This window comes from Anopheles coustani, chromosome 2, assembly GCF_943734705.1.
Source record: "Anopheles coustani chromosome 2, idAnoCousDA_361_x.2, whole genome shotgun sequence".
Lineage (NCBI taxonomy): Eukaryota > Metazoa > Arthropoda > Insecta > Diptera > Culicidae > Anopheles > Anopheles coustani.
In genome coordinates, this window is record NC_071289.1 from 764,357 (window position 1) to 781,563 (window position 17,207).

At 46.3% G+C, this 17,207-nt stretch overlaps 2 protein-coding genes across 3 annotated transcripts; one reads left to right on the forward strand and one right to left on the reverse strand.

Annotated features, from left to right (window-relative positions):
- The first annotated feature begins 2,752 nt into the window (after positions 1-2,752).
- LOC131262938 (protein spaetzle 4) lies at positions 2,753-6,975 on the forward strand. Its single transcript, XM_058265043.1, has 3 exons — positions 2,753-2,779; positions 4,981-6,470; positions 6,549-6,975. The coding sequence occupies exons 1-3, from the start codon at positions 2,753-2,755 to the stop codon at positions 6,973-6,975; spliced, it is 1,944 nt and encodes a 647-aa protein (XP_058121026.1).
- A 405-nt stretch (positions 6,976-7,380) lies between these two features.
- LOC131262937 (disks large homolog 5) lies at positions 7,381-16,564 on the reverse strand. 2 transcript variants are annotated; one of them, XM_058265041.1, is made up of 8 exons: positions 16,258-16,564; positions 15,397-15,511; positions 10,549-15,318; positions 10,252-10,471; positions 9,948-10,183; positions 9,654-9,877; positions 9,361-9,580; positions 7,381-9,287 (listed from the first exon to the last, which is right to left on the reverse strand). In XM_058265041.1, the coding sequence occupies exons 2-8, from the start codon at positions 15,428-15,430 to the stop codon at positions 9,181-9,183; spliced, it is 5,811 nt and encodes a 1,936-aa protein (XP_058121024.1). In that variant the 5' UTR covers positions 15,431-15,511; positions 16,258-16,564; the 3' UTR covers positions 7,381-9,180. The 2 variants fall into 2 exon arrangements, with proteins under 2 accessions (XP_058121024.1, XP_058121025.1); XM_058265042.1 differs by lacking the exon at positions 16,258-16,564 and having other exon boundaries at positions 15,397-15,545.
- Between the last annotated feature and the right edge of the window lie 643 nt (positions 16,565-17,207).

Consider the following 17,207-nt stretch of genomic DNA (forward strand, 5'->3'; position numbering starts at 1 on the left):
AGTGCATAGCATGTCGCAGAGCATATATGCTAGACGCTTAGCGGTGGTGAGTCTTGAATGACATGTAGCAAACATGCTTTTCAAAGTGAATTGTTATCCCTTTCCACGAAGTACAGTACTCAACTTCGTCCCGCTATTCGCGGACTCCAATTGAGGTGCGCTTTCACGCAGCTTTGGCGTGGGAATCCATCAATGAAACTGCCAGCGTACGAACAGTTGGAACGTTACAACTATGAATGAAGCAACTAATAGTGGCAAACAGAAGCACGTTATTTGCCTTTGTAGCTACTGCGATAGATAGTAAATGTGTGTTTCTGATTTGTGAATGATGCCAACCTTTTTCAAAAACCCTGTCGTTCAAATGCGTTTAAAAATAACGCATGTTTCAAGTATGAGCATGCGGTATGTGGTAAACATGTTGCAGTTATGAGTTTATAGTAAAAATTTCATCAAGCAGCATTTTGTTTTCAAAGGAATCAAAAAATAAACGAATTATCTTGACATAACCGTTCATACTTGTAGTTTGAAATTTATACCATATCGTTTGGAAAAGGTTGTAACTTCGAAAGAATTTTGCATTTTACGGAGTTTTTTGCGACATATTATTTAACAGTTTTACTTATGTAGTGTAGGTTTCTTTACTTAATTTCAATAAAATGGTTCATCATTTTGAAAAACGAACTTGGTAGCATATTTCAGCATTCAATGCGCTGAAGCTTACAAGTTCTGCTCAAAAAGCTTCGCCATCGAAATTACACGAAAGCTTGAAATTTTGGCTAAAGCTTTTCTAAAAAGTTTAATATTTCAAAACTTCAAATTTCGTCAAAATTATGCAAGAAAAGAACAATTCTCCCAGGATAATTCCAAAATACGATTTTCGAATAAATCATGAATTTGAATGGTTAAGATATACAGTTTAAGCGAATGTTTCCGGGAGGATAATCAACCATACGAGGTTACTACAGTTATAATTTATTTTTCCAATTCAAGCCAAGACAGTTTGCCGGAATAACAAAACTAGAGAGAGGACCAGCATACTGTTTCCGGTATCAAATTTAAGATTCAAAATCTTACTGGAATGACTTTGTTTACCGGAATTGATGCCTAACTGTGCAATCCTAAACATGCTTCTCAGCCAAATGTGTCCAACATTTAAAATAATGATTACGCATCGTTTCGACAGGGAAATCGGGGGTTTTCCTTCACAGGACACGACGTAGGGTTAATCCCCTCGCGTGTTGTGGGTTCGGCCTTGGTCAGGATTCAAACGCATGCCGTCACTGTACCGGTATACCCTCACCGCTATCCGACACTCCCTTCCGTTTGGACATAGTTGGGACTGTTCGAAAATTGCACAATTTCATCACTTTCTTCCCATGCTGCTGCGCATGCATTCTATGCCGCCGACTGTTGGATTTGAAGAAAATTAGAGAGAAAATTAAAAAGCTAACCAACACACAGCCTTCGCACAGGTGGGCAAACGGGAGAGCGATGCATGTGACTCGGGTGTAGATACTACTGACCTACTAAAAAGAAAGTCTCGCGAGTTCGCGCTCCCGCAGCTGTTCGTTGTGGCTCGCGTTGTTCCGCCGTCGGCGGTCCAGTGGCGGTGGGAGATCGCAGAGTGCTACAGAGCAGCGAAGCTCTTCTGTCTTGACATAACTGTCGGCGAGGCCTGACGGTGTTTTCGCGCAGTGGAGCAGCAGTTTGTGGAGCCAGTAGTGCGTCGGATTCAGTTACGGACCGAGAGACCGATTTTCCCGGACGACAATCTTCTGAACGCCGGATCACCAGCGCGCATTTGAACGATATCTCTCCAGCTTGAAACAAAACGTGCAACGAAGCGCACACGTGTCGATAACATGCGTTAGAAATTTCAAAAGTGAACAAGCGTAAAGAAGTACAACAGAAATCTGTCCACCGAAAGAAATGTGAGTTCCAAATCAGAAAGATTAAAAAGAGCAACCTGCATCAAATACCCCCACCCCGGAGGTGGAAAGCAAAAGAAAGGAAAAGGAGAAAGTTTGGCAAAGTGCGTGTGTTTGCTGTTTTTTTCTTGCCTCTTCCGTTTCACGTGTGGTTCCGTCAAGCAACGGTGCTGGCGTTGTTGTTGTTGTTGTGGTGTTGTTGAAACGAGGAGAAAAATGAAAACAGATCATTCGATGCACCGTTCGGATAGACGCAGCGATCGACCCACTGCCCGGGTGACTGTTTGCTGAAGTGCATTTTCCTGTCCAACGGTGGCGGTGTGGTGCGCAGCGGCGCAGCGTGGCGGAAAAAGTCACCCCGGGATCAATGGAGTGTTGCACCTCCAACGGCATAAGAGTTTTTCGCGTCGTGTGGTGCAGCTGAGGAACGAGCTGGGTGTTAATAAATAATTTCACTCATTTACACCGATAAAGGCATCCCCGTACCGAGGGGGGTTCCGGGGACAAACTAACGAGGGCCGCCTAGGCAGTGAACCGCAAAAGGAAGTGCATTCGAACCGGGCACTCGGTGCGTGGTTGTGCGTCGCAGTTAAGCAGGGCAATCCTGGCCGGTTTTTTAAGACCCGATCGTCTGGTTGGGTTTTCTGAAACTGGAATCGAACGGGATCACCTGTATCTTGCCGATGCCGGCCGTAAAGTTGAGCGAAACATCGAGCGGTTATCGACGAGGAAACTGAACTTTAAACTGTGTGGAAAAATCATAACTGAAAAAGCAGTACGACCATCAAGTGTGTGTAGAATCGTTACAAAAGAACGCTTTAACCATGGCACTCTGCGATCGTTCACCATGCGTAAGTATTGTAAACTGTCAATTCAAACGAAAAAAATAATAATAATTGTTTGGCATGAAAACAACACGTGCCAGTATACTTTAGGGCATTAACTAACTGGAAAGTCAAAAATAAACGTGCAAGTAAGCATACAGGAATGAATCACAATTTTTACAATACTGCTTTTCACTCGCTACCGAATAACACTATTTTAATTATCCCCACAACTCGATCAGTTTACGATCACCAACCGAACAGCGGGGAGAGAAAGTGAATCCTGGTCCGTTTCGATTTTGGTCTGTTTTTTTGAATGACCGCATCCCCGAGCGGCATGGACTCCATAATTTGGACCCCTTGTCCGTCGTTGATGTGTGGAAAAATTAAAACAACCCCCGGTTGTGAGACCGCTCTGGTTTGTACAGTTATATTGTCTAAAACTTGAAAAAGAAAACCACTTGAGACGTAAAGGCCACTCACCTCCACTGCAACGGGCTTGATGGGCTGACGGAAGGGGACACGGAAAAGGGTCCCACGGGCTTTGAAGACAGGTTTTTTGTTGACCTTCCGCTGCATGCGGTGCCAGCATAAGGCGACGTCCGGAGGAGCAGTTCCGTCAATTCATCCTCGTCGCCTTCACGTTCGATTTCTACTTTTACTCTCGTTTCCCTCCGATTAGATCGTTCGGGTTGGCGGAAATTGACTTTCGCTTTCTGTGGTCCACTCGTAGCCGCCCCCAAAACACCTCCTTGTTGGAGATTATGATGATGATGATGATTGCTTGGTGGCTCGCGATGTTTGACCTAATGCATCGGTTGTTCGTATGCGTTTGTTGGGAAAGCGCAATCACACAAGGTTGCCCCTGTCTGTCATTCAGCAATTCGGTGCTGTGAAAGTGCAATGTAAGTGGGTATAATCCCACTGAGTCCATGCATCCTTGTGATTCCACCGAGTCCAAGCCGACGAAAAATCCGGCTGTGAAAATGTAAATGATGGGCTCATAAATCGACTTCCTCTTTTCCTGCTGGTGGTGTATCAATTAAAACGCAACATTCGCTACATGCAAACCTAAACCTAGGCACGAAGCGAGCGCTTTTACTCCATGAAGTACGTGTCGGAAATAAACAATATCTTCTGGATGTAGCACCAGGTGCTACAAGGGCGCAACATTATCCGGCGAAAGGTACACAAGGTTAGGCCGGGTGGGGTGTTTTTAGCGGGCACTACGGATACTGCATACAAATGGCGCCGCCAGAAAGCTACAGTCACAAGACAGAGTATGTTGCACTTTCAAGTCTGCACTCCTTTTGGGAAACGCACGAATGAACTACCAGAAGCGTGACCCTAATACGAGGGACCACCTGGATTTGTATAAAATATAGAACACTTTAGGAGGAGTTTTGCAGCGCATATTTGAGCTTTCATATTCAATTTTTTAAACAAACATGAGAAGGTATTACATAAAAATCTCTATGCCCATTAAGACGGTTGACATATTTCCACCTCAGCAAATAATATTACGCATACGTTCCCCCCCTCCCCACCGAAGATGGGATGTCTTTTCTATGATTCACATGAATGGCATTAAAATTAACACATTCGCTGCTTTCCTCCTATCTTCGTGAAGAGTATCGTCGAGTATGACCTAGTTATGTAAAAAGTTTATGATAACGATTTGTTCCTATTCTGTTCGTGGTGCCCGGTTCCAAATGTTTCATATCCGTTCCCCACGTTAACCTTTCACTTTTTGAGCATGTCAGCACCTTATCCTGACCATATTAACACCTAGCGCCAAAAAGCGTCCGTTATAAAGAAAACGAGCGAACTGTAAGAGCGAAATGGTAGGAAAAGTAAAAGTAGTCACCAAGCTGCCAAGACGCCAAGACTTAGGCATGGACTTCGATGCCAGTGTCTTACTGCCACCAGCTGCTATTTCAGTACCAGACTGTCTCCGGTCGAAACTGTGTTATCACGTGATCGCGAGTCATGCCGAAACCAAAAAACTATAGCCAGGTGAAAGTGAAGTCGCGTTGGGAAGACGTTATGCGCCGTACCGGTGCTTGTAGAGTCAGTGGAAGAGGCAGTTTATGGTGATGTCGTACGTTATGTGCACTTTTACTTTTTTGCTAACAAACACTGACACTGAGGAGGAAGATGTTAAGCACGTGGATATGCAAGGTGGTGATAGTAATTTGAATTATTGTTTTCTCCATTTACATTTTCAGTGGCAAACTCGTAGTTTACTGGCTTGGTGTATCCTCTCCAGCGTGGCTCTGATCGTCCTGCTGCCATTGAGCTCGATCGCCGAAAGCTACGGTTACGACTCAGCATCCTCCTGCGATCCAACGAGGGCTTCTCGTCGTGGTCGCTCACAGCTGTTGAAAACAATCCCTTGCGACCTGAGCGTCCAAGCCTATTGCAACCTGCCCGGTTCGGCCTATCCGTGGCATGCGGTTCGCCGTTTCGTGCACGAAAATCAGGGCCTCATGCGACGCATGTACGGTGACGTGAGGCACATATCCGTGCTGAAGGAGGAATTCGAGAATAATGAAATCGAAATCGACGATATCGATCGCGCCACGGAACGATACAGCCGTCCACAGGCCGCCGATGGTCGCGATCGGCGTGTCGATGGTGGCAAGCGAATGAAATACCTGCGACCGTCGGCACCACAGCACTACGACGGATTGGGACACTATTTGCGAGACAAAAGTAACGAGATTCCCCTCAATGAGCCTCACTTTCGACCGGCTCAGCTGAAGACGACCACCACGACGAGGACTGTCACGCCCGCGACAGTGAAAACTACCCTTTCCAGGAGCGAAGTGCCAAGTACAGCCACTGCGACGACTACGACGACGTCAACGACCACGAAACCGATGCCCAGAACCACAAAGGGTGCCCTAACGACGACTTCCCGGAGTACTTCGACAGCGACTACCGTGGAATCTCCACCTCGAACACCATTAACAACAGCATCCGCCGGTCAACCGATAACTTCCACGCAATCACCAGTGAAAAATGAACCCACGGAACTGGAATCCTTCAAGGATGCCAGTGGAACGAAGAATCAAGCTGAGAGTTCATCTAATGCTGGGGTAGATTCCACAACCGAGGGCACCACTACGTTGCTGGTTACAAACAACGTAGCGGAAGATACTTCCAAAGTCCAATTGCTGGAAGGTGAAACGATCGACATGGAAGCATTATCCTCTCTGGCAAAGCTGGAAATGAGTGAAGCGATGCTGACCTCCGCTGAGCCGGAGGAAAAGGACATAGGCGAAGATAAAGTGCTTGGAGGAAAGATTTCTACGACACTCAAACTATCCGCCTCGGTCCCACAACTGGCGGCTAAAAAGCCCGAACCGGATGCTCTCTCCAGTAGTGCGAAGGTCGAGGAGATCCAATCCACGGTAAGCAGCAATTCGCACGATCGGCAGGATTTTGTACCGGCAAGTGAACCGAGTGAGAGTGTCCTAAGCAAAGACATAGAGGAGGGAGATCCCGGCAAAAGTGCGAATAATGTCGCTGCCGAACCGCTTGCCCAAGAAGACTCGGTCGCATCGAGCAGCACCATTCAACCTCAAAAGATACGCTTCGAGAGTATCAAGGGCGGTGCGGCCGGAACACCGGCGGTGAAGAAACCCAACGCCGAAGGTCAACTATTTCAGGATGTAGCCCAAAAGGAGCCGCCTGTCGTTAACGGACGTGGAGTGTAATTATTCTGACGCAACTCGTGACTGTTGGTATAGTATCGATAGTCATCTTTTTTTTTCTCTCTAAACTTTTGCAGTAACGCCTGCCCCGTGAAGGAGGAAGTGGTCGCCCCATTCTGGGCCAACAATACCCGAGGTGAGGTGTTAGCCCTGCTGAACCTGTACCCCTTCGAACAGTATGTACACTGGGAGAAGTGTACGCACGAGCTGAAGCAGATGTACTGCCGCGAGGGATGCCGTTGCGAGCAGCAGTATCGGCTCCATCGGCTGCTGGCCTACGATCCACACAACGAGTGTCGAGGTATTTTCTCCGACTGGTTCCGGTTTCCATCGTGCTGCATTTGCAAGTGCTACGATATGCCGTTCGACTTTCGCGTCACGTCACGCAGCCCTCGCTCGCTGACGAAAGAATCGATCGAGCTGATGGAGGACGAGCTGCAGAATGCTATCTACGAGCATGCGACCGACGAGTGGTACCGACCGAAGGAGCATGACTTTGACTAGACAAAATCGGCGCGTGTTTGTGAACTATTCTCAGTAGATCTTACAAACCCCGCAAAGGCTAGTGATAAAATGTTTTGTTACTTTTATGTCCTACTTTCTTCTTCTAATCGTTTACTTACCACGCCATAGTTCGACTGCAGGCGTTGCTTGCGATAGAATATTATGCTGCATTCGACAATGCTTCGTCCGTCCATTCGTTCATATACACATAACGAATGCAGTCGAGTGTGTATGTATATGTGACTAAGTGTGCGTGTGTGTGAGCTAATAACAATGATAATATAACGCATCATTATTGTTTTGAAAAATTTAATACACGCAGGATTAAAAATAACGCATAGTTGTATCAATTATAGTAATAATATAATAATAATAATAATAAACAATCACTAGTGTATAGTTATCGATCAAATGTAAAGATATATATTTATATAAAGATATATAAATATATAGAATATTCATATATATATATTAATGCTCAGAAGTTTTATATATTTGTGTATGCGGCTAAGTAAGTTGAAAATATTCCATCATTGCCAATTGATTGATTCTGATTTCCTTTTTCCCTCTGCATGCTATAAAATTCTTTAAACATGGTATAATTAATTAACTGCAATGTTAAACATCCCCTAAAGTGTTTCTTTAATGTTGATGTTATTCCTTTTAAATAATATAGCTTTCGACATTCTTCGACAATTGTTAAATTGTCGACAAAATAAGAAGAGATTGGATAATTTCATTTGTTGTGTGATTGTTTGAATCGAACGCAAACAGAATGGCGTCTACTGAGAACGTTAAATTAATGTTTTAAATGAAGTATTGCTGGCTGATGGGATGGTCGCACAATCATTCACAAGCTTGAATCATAACCCTTTCGCTATTTTATTATATTAGCTACATTGGATTCTAACTAAGAGTAAGCTGCCAAAGGAAAGCAAGAAATAATCTATTTTTATAATAAAATATCTTTATCATTCTTCACTGTAACTGACATTTCTTTCGTTACTTTTAAATTATGCGTTCATTAGTTTAGGCCAAGTTAACGTTATAAAATTGTTTATAGTCGGAAGACGCGGGTTGTGTGTGGGAACTCTCGCCCTGGGAGGATGACAAAACCAAAACCGTCCCATCCGTAACTCGTAAGATCGTTTTAAAATTCTAATCGATACTAAATCAGCAAACATCGGAGGTTTGGCTCCATGCACTGTCAATTGGATCGAGTTGTGCGTCTCAATTGTTTATTTTAACAAATGCTTATAGTTTTGTTAAACTAATAAGCGAGACTTTACCATTGTTTTGACTTTTGGAAGACTTAGTAGAACTACTTAAAGTTTCTCTTTATAGTTATTCAGACACATAAAAAAACAAACGCCATAGTTATCGACCATAGATCAACCATTTTTTAGAAATTACGTTGACAACAACAGAAATGGTAGTTTTTTACTTCACTATCAAAAATACTGCTTTCCTCATAGATGCTGTTGTTAAGGAAATTTCGCGGAACAGATAAATGCAACTTTCCATCGCACCTTTTAGGCCTTCTTGTATGTGTAATTTTGTAATATTTGTAGCCAAAATTTTGAGATTCTGTTCTGCAGATTTTACTCTCTACTTTTGTCTATTTGTTCCTCGTTGGGAACGTTCTATTCCGGGTGGAGGCCAAAACATAATGTTAGATAAAAACATATAATTATTGCAATTCCGTATACAATGAATATTGTTATGTAACTCTTTCATCATCATCATCATCATCATCATCATCATCATCATTATAATCTTCTAACAATGTTACACACTTTAGCAATCTTCAATTCTAGGCTCTGTGATGAACTGTAGCACGTATATATTGACTGGATAAACTCTTTGCCAGTGGGATGGAAAGGTATGTTGGTGTGATACAAAAGATCCTAGCTATTCCTCTCCCTTATTGCTTTATCATAACCTGTCCAAGACATATTCCATTCATAATGTAAATATATTGCACAGGGTGTACTCACACTCATTGCCGGCGTTCTGGTTTTCCATGTGTGAAGCGGCTGCCTATTATTTGTTGATAGTTTTGAGGCTGCTATCGCGCCTTCATCCATTATGATTCTCCTTGCTGCATTGGTGTTTTACGCTTACCGTTTTGTTCCTCGCCAACCGATAGTTTGTATGTTATGCCAAACGTTCGTCTTCGTGGGGCAGAAGATAGCTCACGGACGGTCACAACGGTGTTGGTATTGACACCCAGAGTATTTTCTTCTGCTCACTGTCGACGGCTGCTTTGATTTGGGTGCACATGTGCGTAATATTCACGCCAGAGATGACAACTGAAAGAAAATATCGTTGCACAATGAACAACAACCAAGCATACTTTGACCGTTTTGGTTCAGTCTTACTAACCCGAAATAAACTGTCGATACTCGGACTCCATCTTGAGTGTGTGCTCGTACATTTCTTTGGCCGCTTTGGCGGAAATCTTGTCCGTCGAGTAGCGCGAGTCTTTGATCTCTTTAATTTGCTTGGCGGATTTGAAGCGAAGCAGTAACACGATCGGATACACCTGCGCCCTTTGTAATCTCTCCACCGCAGCCATGCTCACATTTAATATGCAATGACATTGCTGGAACAACCAATGGTTTGTATAAACATTTAAATGAACTGAAGTGATGATTTTCCCTGCCGAACCCGCATACCTTATTATCTCGCACTGCTTGCATGCTGGTGTACTCGAAAATGCCATTGCTGCGCATTTTATAATCCGCGATGGTGTTGTTTTGGATCGCCAAGTCCATCTCCTCCTTGGTGCACTTCTTCTGACTTTCCTGCAGGACGGCGAAGTCCTCCGGGAAATCCACGCACAGCTTATCAATCACAAACTCGGACAGCGGGCCAAGAATTATCACCGGCCGGTAGGTATCTACAAAATGATGCAAAACAATCATCGAATCGTTTTTCCGGATGTCGAGTTTTGAAAACTTTGAACTTACATTCCAACCGCTCGACTCGTTGGTAGCTGGCCAAACCGTCGTCGCTAAGCGAGCCTGAGTCAAGGTAAAGGCTAAGATGGGTGTTGCTGAAACTCGCCAGTTCCTTGGAGTCACGTGATGAGCTTCTCTGCGGCTTGATACGCTTGAAGAACGATCTACGTGCAGACGTCGATCCGCGCCGTGTCGTCGTATCGACATCACCGGTGTCTCCCAGCAATCGCAGTTCTTCCTCAACCCTGGGAAAACATAAGTAACGTTATCACAAATGTGTCAAATAACTTGACCTGAAATTTTCCTCTCCTACTTGAGCTTGTTTGGAATGATTCCACACTGTCGCTTGTGGCCGTATTCGTCCAGCTTCCAGGCTCGCCACTTGCCAGGTATTCCACCGAACATGGTGTTATCGACGAAAAGGACTTCGTCCTTGGCGAAAGATAGTTCCGAGTCGCCCTGATCGCAGTTACGATCGAAACCGACTCTAATGTAGAGTGCGTCACCCGGTTTGTCCTTGATTTGATTGAACTCTAGAAGTACAAAAGGCAAGTAGTCATTAGTAGAAGATTCTCCTTTGCAGGAGGAGTAGGTATCCAGTTGAACTTACTTTGAATATTGTACAACACGAGCACCTTCACGTGATCGGCCGGTTTTGCGATCTCCAGTGCCGCATGTTCGGCCGTCGAGCGCCGCATATCGGTACCGTTGAACTCCAGTATCTGATCGCCAACGAGCAAACCGGCCTGATCGGCAATCGAATCCTTCTGCACGCCGTGCACGAAAATTCCATTCGCATTTCCACCGACCAGCGTTATCCCTAGGTTGGAGGTTTTGCGCGTCTCAATGTAGATTTCTCGCGCTTGCTCCTTAAACATGCCACCTCCACCGGTAACGCCCGTGCCCCCTACCCCAACCGAACCTACACCCACCGGTCCATGCTCTTCGTCCTCTTCGTCGTGCAGCTGCGGCTGGTGTTCCAAGCTGTCGCTGAACTCTTTCGCTGCCGAAAGGGCGGAAGGCTTCTTCGGTGCGGCCATCGATCGCTCGACCGTCAGCGCGTTCACGGCCGTCGTGTTGACCGCCGAGTGGATCGACCGGCCCATGGCGCGGGGAGAGTTTTGCGGCGTCGGAGAACCGGACCGGGCAAGATTGTCCTCGCTCGTAGTCAGGTTGTTGTAGACAACCGGATTGTAGAGCACTAGCATGGTGATGGAATTGCCACACTGACGCAGTACGTGCGCGGCCAGTTCGTACGTTGCTTTGCGAAGATTGATGCCGCACACTTCCAGCAGCTGATCACCGATGTGCAGCCCAACCTTGCTCGCCAGACTATTCTCACCTACGTTCGACACAAAAACACCCCCTCCATTGCGTCGGCAGAATATTTTGATTCCGAGCGACATCTCACTCTTATCGATCAGCACGAGACGCAGGGCACCGACATTCGGTTTCGATTGCACCCCGTAATCGTGCAGAGAATTTCTCTTGTTTGAACCGCCGGAAGTTCCACCACCGGATGGGACATGCCCTGGTTTGAGCACCTGTACCTCAAACGTTGGTATCGGGGAAGCCCGCTCCGAACTGCTACAATCGATCGAACCGTTGCTGATCTTTATTCCGCTTCCCCGGCTCGTAACACTCTGGTTCGATGGGATGCGAAACCCAGAACCCTGATGCTGTTGCTGCTGCTGCTGATGATGCTGGTGATGATGGTGATGATGGTGCTGGTGGTGGGTACTGTTGTTGATGAGGTGACTTTTGTTGCGGGGGAATGTGCCACCCTCGTAGCCTCCCGCGTATCCTGCTATAGGCACGTCTTCCTTGGACGATTGTATTTGGCTGTAGCGGTAGGACGAGCTGTAGTCCATAGATGCTCCATGCGTGTGATGTCCGATCGTCGACGAGCCCGTCATCATCGGGTGCACCGACGTTATTCCGACGTCGGTACCCCCTCCACCAACACTCCCTCCCGCCTGGTGATGATTTCCGCGCATATTGTTGAAGGGATGCGAATAGGAGCCAGGAAATATGGTCGCCCCGTACCCGGCGGCCGTGGTTGCTCCGGGGTGAAGCGTGAGCCCAGCACGATTGGAGGACGATCCTCCTCCAACACCACCTCCCCCTCCGCCCCCACCACTACCACCACTCATGGCCATTGTTTGTTTGCGCATATGCGATGACAGTGGAAGAGTGTTCGTGTTTCCAGGCCCAACTCCGCCGACGGTTGAAGATTGTCCTTGATTAACTCCGTTGGGGGTAGCTTGATTGGCGGACCCGGTTTTGCCGCCGCCCGAACCCTGCAGCATTCCCCCACTCATGCCACCGAGAGAGAGCGTTTCGGTGTCGAGACTTTCGGCATCGCTCGAATACTTCGACAGCGTTTTGGATATTTTCGACGGCATGAAAAACTCCGCCGTGGTGGCCGTGTTTTGATCACCACCACCACCACCACCGACGACCCCCTTCAATGAAGGCAGCCCACTACCCGGTGGTCCAGGGTAGTACACTACCGGTGGACTTTTCGAATGCGGTCCGGAGGCGGAATCGATCGAGTGGTTGCTTTTCTGAGACGCCGACAAGGGAATGGGAATAAAGTCGAGTGAGTTCTCCTGCTGCTGATGATGTGATGGCAAAAGAAGCTGCTGCTGCTGTTGCTGTTGCTGCTGTTGATGCTGTTGGAGTTGTTTGCTCATCGCGGATAGGTTCAGGCTGAAACGATGTTTATGCAGATTCAAGCCGGCCCCATCGTGATGGCGGTCGTCGTAAGTGGACGAGCGCGGAAACGGAACACCCCTGCTGCTTGACTGCTTGCCTGCCATAGTGTTTGCCCCAGAAACAACCGTTGGATCGTCATACTTCGACGCTAGTAGACGGTTGATGTCCAATGGCATAACTGGATTAGAATTTCGCTTGCTCGAGGTCGGAAGCGTTCCTTGACCTCCACCGCTGGTGCCCGGGCCGGGTGTCAAAACACCTCCACCACCCCCAACATTATTACCGACATTGCCTCCTCCACCGGGTATTCCCTTCGGGGGCAACGGGATGCTGATTGGCGCGGGTTGAAAATTAGTTGGAATAGTGTTTGCTTCGTTCATCGCAGCGGAAAAGTAGTTATTATTGTCCAAGTCACCACCACTGGGGATCGTCAAACGGGGTCGTTCCTTCTTCGTCCGGTGCACGATTGTGCCCGGGTGATTCTCGTTGATGTGAATCGTCATGTTCACCCGCGGCCACGTCCCACGCGGTATCTCCGCCTGATGATGAGCGTCGGTCTTGTTGCGGCGTTTAGTGCGTTTCCCGTCCCGCGACTGCTCATCACTGTCTAGGACTGAGTCGAGGACCGCGATCGCGTCGTGCTCCTGACTGCCACCCGGTGTATCCTTACTGTGGTTGCTGATTGCCATTTTATCCTTAATCTTTTGAATAAACTCGGTCAACTTCGAGGCCGACTTGGTCGACGAAGGAGTGCTTGCAGCTACCGAATTCGGCGTACTGGAAGACGGATGATACGAGGACGGCATCGGGGAGGGCAAAAAGTGATTGTTGCTATCAAACTCCAAGCTCAGACGTGGATTCATCAGCATTGCGTTAACGCTGCTAGCCGCGGTCGTATTGGGCTGACTACCAAACGTCGTCGACAACGAGATATCCGTCTGCGTACAGCTCGTTGTGTTGCGGATGTGCTTCAGCCGGGGCTGGTAAAAGCTGGCATAGCTCGCGTGGCTCTCCGGCATCTCTTTGATAACGATCAGATTCAGACAACTGTTGCGCATATCGTTGATGTACGCGTGCACTTCATTGATGTTTTCCACGCGTTCCATAGGCTTATTGTTGATGGACAAAATGCGATCCCCCACGGCCAATCGACCATCCTTCGCTGCAATCGAGCTCGGCTCAAGCTTCGCTATGTAAAGCCCCAGCTCCAGGCAAAGCCCATGGTTACGGTTCGTGCTGGTGAAGGGAATTTGCACAGGTAGCAAACGCTTCGTCGGCCGCTTCACCGTAATAATGCACTGCGGAACGCTGCTGCGGATCGTGCGATAGATCATCCGGCGCGAAAAGGTGCTACAGTCGTGGTTGTTTATCTGGCAGAGTATGTCGTTCGGTTTCAGCTTGCCGGCAAATATGGAATCGTGCTCAACGGCTGCCACGTACGGGCCGCAGAGATTCTTTGAGTTGCTGTGGCTGTCACTAGCGTAGCTGTGATCCAAATCTCCACTGATCGTCAGGCCCCAGTCGGATGAATTACTCAGCAATGGGGAGGTGTCGATTTCGACGAGCTCTACATCGAACTGTTGTAACGATTCCAGGTTGTAGATTGAGCTGAAGCTGCTGTAGTGCGAGTTTCGCTGGCTGCTACTATTGTTTACCGAGGCCATCGATGCGTTCGGGGTACTGGGCGTGCAGCCACCTCCGTTCGCTTGCAGCTGGTTGTTGTTCGAAGCACTCTGGGTCTGACCACCGGCACCGGAGTTGTTGTTAATACTGTCGCGAATCAGCTGCTCCAACTGATCCGTTAGTAGTTCAATCTTTTTGTGTGCATCGTCCTTATCGCGAATCGCCGCCAGCAGCTTTGAGGTGGCCGTATCGCGTTCCTTGCGTATTTCATCGCACAGATTCCTTACACTATCCCGCTCCTGCACAATTTTTTCACGCTCCGAAATAGCCCAATCCCGTCGCTGCTTGGCCACCTCCGTGTCGTGCACGGCTTTGGCGATCTCTGCCTTCGCCTTATCGAGGGCTTTCTTCAATCGCTCGATTTCCTGATTGGCCGACTCGAGGCTTTCCGAAACAATCCCAAACTTATCCTTACTCTCCGACAGTTCCTTGCTCCAGTTGCTCTCATTCGACAACTGCTGGTACTCCTGGTGGCTCTTGAGCACCTCAATCTTCTCCTTCAGTGACGCGCATTCCTTCAGCTTTCCCTGCACCTCACGTTCGAGCGCTTCATTTTTGTCGTATAGTTTCTGGTTTTCCTTCAGGACACTTCCACGCTCCGACAGTACCGTCTCGAGCTCATGCTCGGTCGCTTTTAGCAATTCCTTGTATTTGTTGCGCTCTTTCTTCAGCTCCTCGCAGAGCTTGATGCAGTGTGAAGGATCTTTCGCAATTTCTTCATACCGAAGTCTGAGTGTGTCATACTTTTGCTTCAAGGCGCTGTACTCGTGATATGTACTGTTGAAGAAGTCTCCCTTCCCGTCGAGTTCCTTTTTCAGCAGTTGGAAGTCATGCTCTAGCCGCTGCTTTTCGCTCGAAACGGTCTTCAGCTGGGACAAGACGTCTCGATACTTAGTCTTGAGATACTCAAACTGCAAGAGATGCTCGTACTCCGGTGCGCTTCCATTCGAGCTGGAAAAGCCCGAGAAGATGTTATGACCTAAAACAGAGAAATGGAGGGAGTGATTTTTAGTGAATTATTTTTAATTTTTTTTTTTTTTTTTCATGTAACACCTACCTCCGTCATCGCTGTTATTTTCGCTTGATGCCATCGCAATGCGTTGTAATGGTTCAGGTACCCAAGATCAATATTTAATACATACTTGTTTCTCATTTAATCTTAACTATTCCACCTGAAAAGAGCAAAAGCGTTAATTAAGAAATGTATTTTAACAGATTAACAGATTTGTCGCAAACACCATAAGTTGTACGCAAATAAATATCTATAAAGCCACTTTGAAATACAATGAAAAATAACTAACTGGAAGGTGAAGTGTGGTTTTCTCCGCTTGAGTGAGTTTTGCACCATGTAATGATGAAAGGCGGAAAAGGTAGACCACTCATAATCTTAGCTATAATATATGTTCCAACCAGCTAAAGTTTCACAAAGCATCAGCCAAATATATATATTGCGAGATACTATAGTAGTTCTATCACTTCACCGTCTGTTTTTACTCCAACAGTGCAGCTGTGAACATCGAAAGTAAGATCGTATGATCGTGTATCCAAGATGCAATTCAATCGAGTTACCATAGAGAAACCTGTGAGATCTTTTATGTTTAGAAAAGACAACGAAAATGTCTGAAAATTCTGAAAAATTAAACTACCCACGGATTAACAATCATGTACGTGACACAACTCCCGCAGATTCCTATCATACTTTTCTGTCCGGAATGATTTGTCACTTGCTGGGAGAAAACATCGATCACGGTACTGTACCACCGAATACAAATGGACTAAGCAGGAAGATGCTGTACCGGTCCGTGTATTAACAGTTTTTGGAGGAAATTTCATACTGTAAACCGCAAGCAATGTAACTTATCTCAGCTATCCACCTTTAAATTGATATTCATATATGCCGCAAAAAGTGTTCACTTACTCGATTCTTATTGAATCCTCGACTGCCGCGAATCCTATTTTTTGTTTCATGCAGTGCACAATAATGCTTAGCTGGCAATCAATTTCTTTGGGGGCTGCTGCTAATAACACTTTCGACGCGGATCCCCCGTCGGGAGAAAATCACTGTTCACCAGCATTGTTTCGTCACTCGCTCACGAAAATATTACACACAACACGCAATACCGTTTACAACATGCAAATACCCAGCTGTTTGCTAGTCTTTCGATAGCTAAATGTTTATTTTAGGTACCAGTTTCGTTCTCGAGGGGAGGTGTCTCATCCTCGCAGTCATCTCGCGGTGACCGAATACGACAAATCTTTCAACATACAGTACGTACCAAGGCTACACTGACTTAGGTTCAGTAGAGTGAACTATATGGACATTTCATGTGCAATATTGAATTGGATGATATTATGACATTTCTATAAGTTTACTGACAGCACTACTGGTATTCCCAATAAGTAAAAAGGGATTCGCAATTGGCTGCTAAAAGTGCAATAAGTATGGCCGTAAAAGTATACAAAAAACTCATCTTTTGAATGCATTTGTAAAAACTGATTAGATTTTCGATTACTTCGTTTACGTTTTTGCTTCATGAAAGTAAGGATTTTAGTGATGCAGTTTTCAACGAATCGTAAATAAGCAACAAATTTACACACTTTTGGTAAATTTCTTCGAAATACTACTTTGTGCTACACCTTATGACATACAATATCCTTGAATATGGCAAACAAGGGAAGGAGCTGTCAATGAAATCAAACAGATGCTGACGTGCATCTTTAGGGTGATATTCTGATGGCATGGATGACAAACTTGATCGTGATCTTGAGATGATCGGTTAAAATAAAAATTTCTGTAATAATCGTGATATCAAAGAATGCCATTTCCATTTCGGAAATTAACTCTATGCTTGGCTCTTGTCGAAAAAA

Bases quoted from the DNA above. Each gene is read 5' to 3' on its own strand.
- LOC131262938 (XM_058265043.1), top strand. From the start codon at position 2,753: ATGGCACTCTGCGATCGTTCACCATGC. The intron at 2,780-4,980 runs GTAAGTATTGTA...TTACATTTTCAG, and splicing joins TCTGCGATCGTTCACCATGC to TGGCAAACTCGTAGTTTACT. The intron at 6,471-6,548 runs GTAATTATTCTG...AAACTTTTGCAG, and splicing joins GTCGTTAACGGACGTGGAGT to TAACGCCTGCCCCGTGAAGG.
- LOC131262937 (XM_058265041.1), bottom strand. From the start codon at position 15,430: ATGGCATCAAGCGAAAATAACAGCGATGACGGAG. The intron at 9,581-9,653 runs GTATGCGGGTTC...TGGTTGTTCCAG, and splicing joins AAGCAGTGCGAGATAATAAG to CAATGTCATTGCATATTAAA. The intron at 9,288-9,360 runs GTTAGTAAGACT...ATTTTCTTTCAG, and splicing joins GTATCGACAGTTTATTTCGG to TTGTCATCTCTGGCGTGAAT.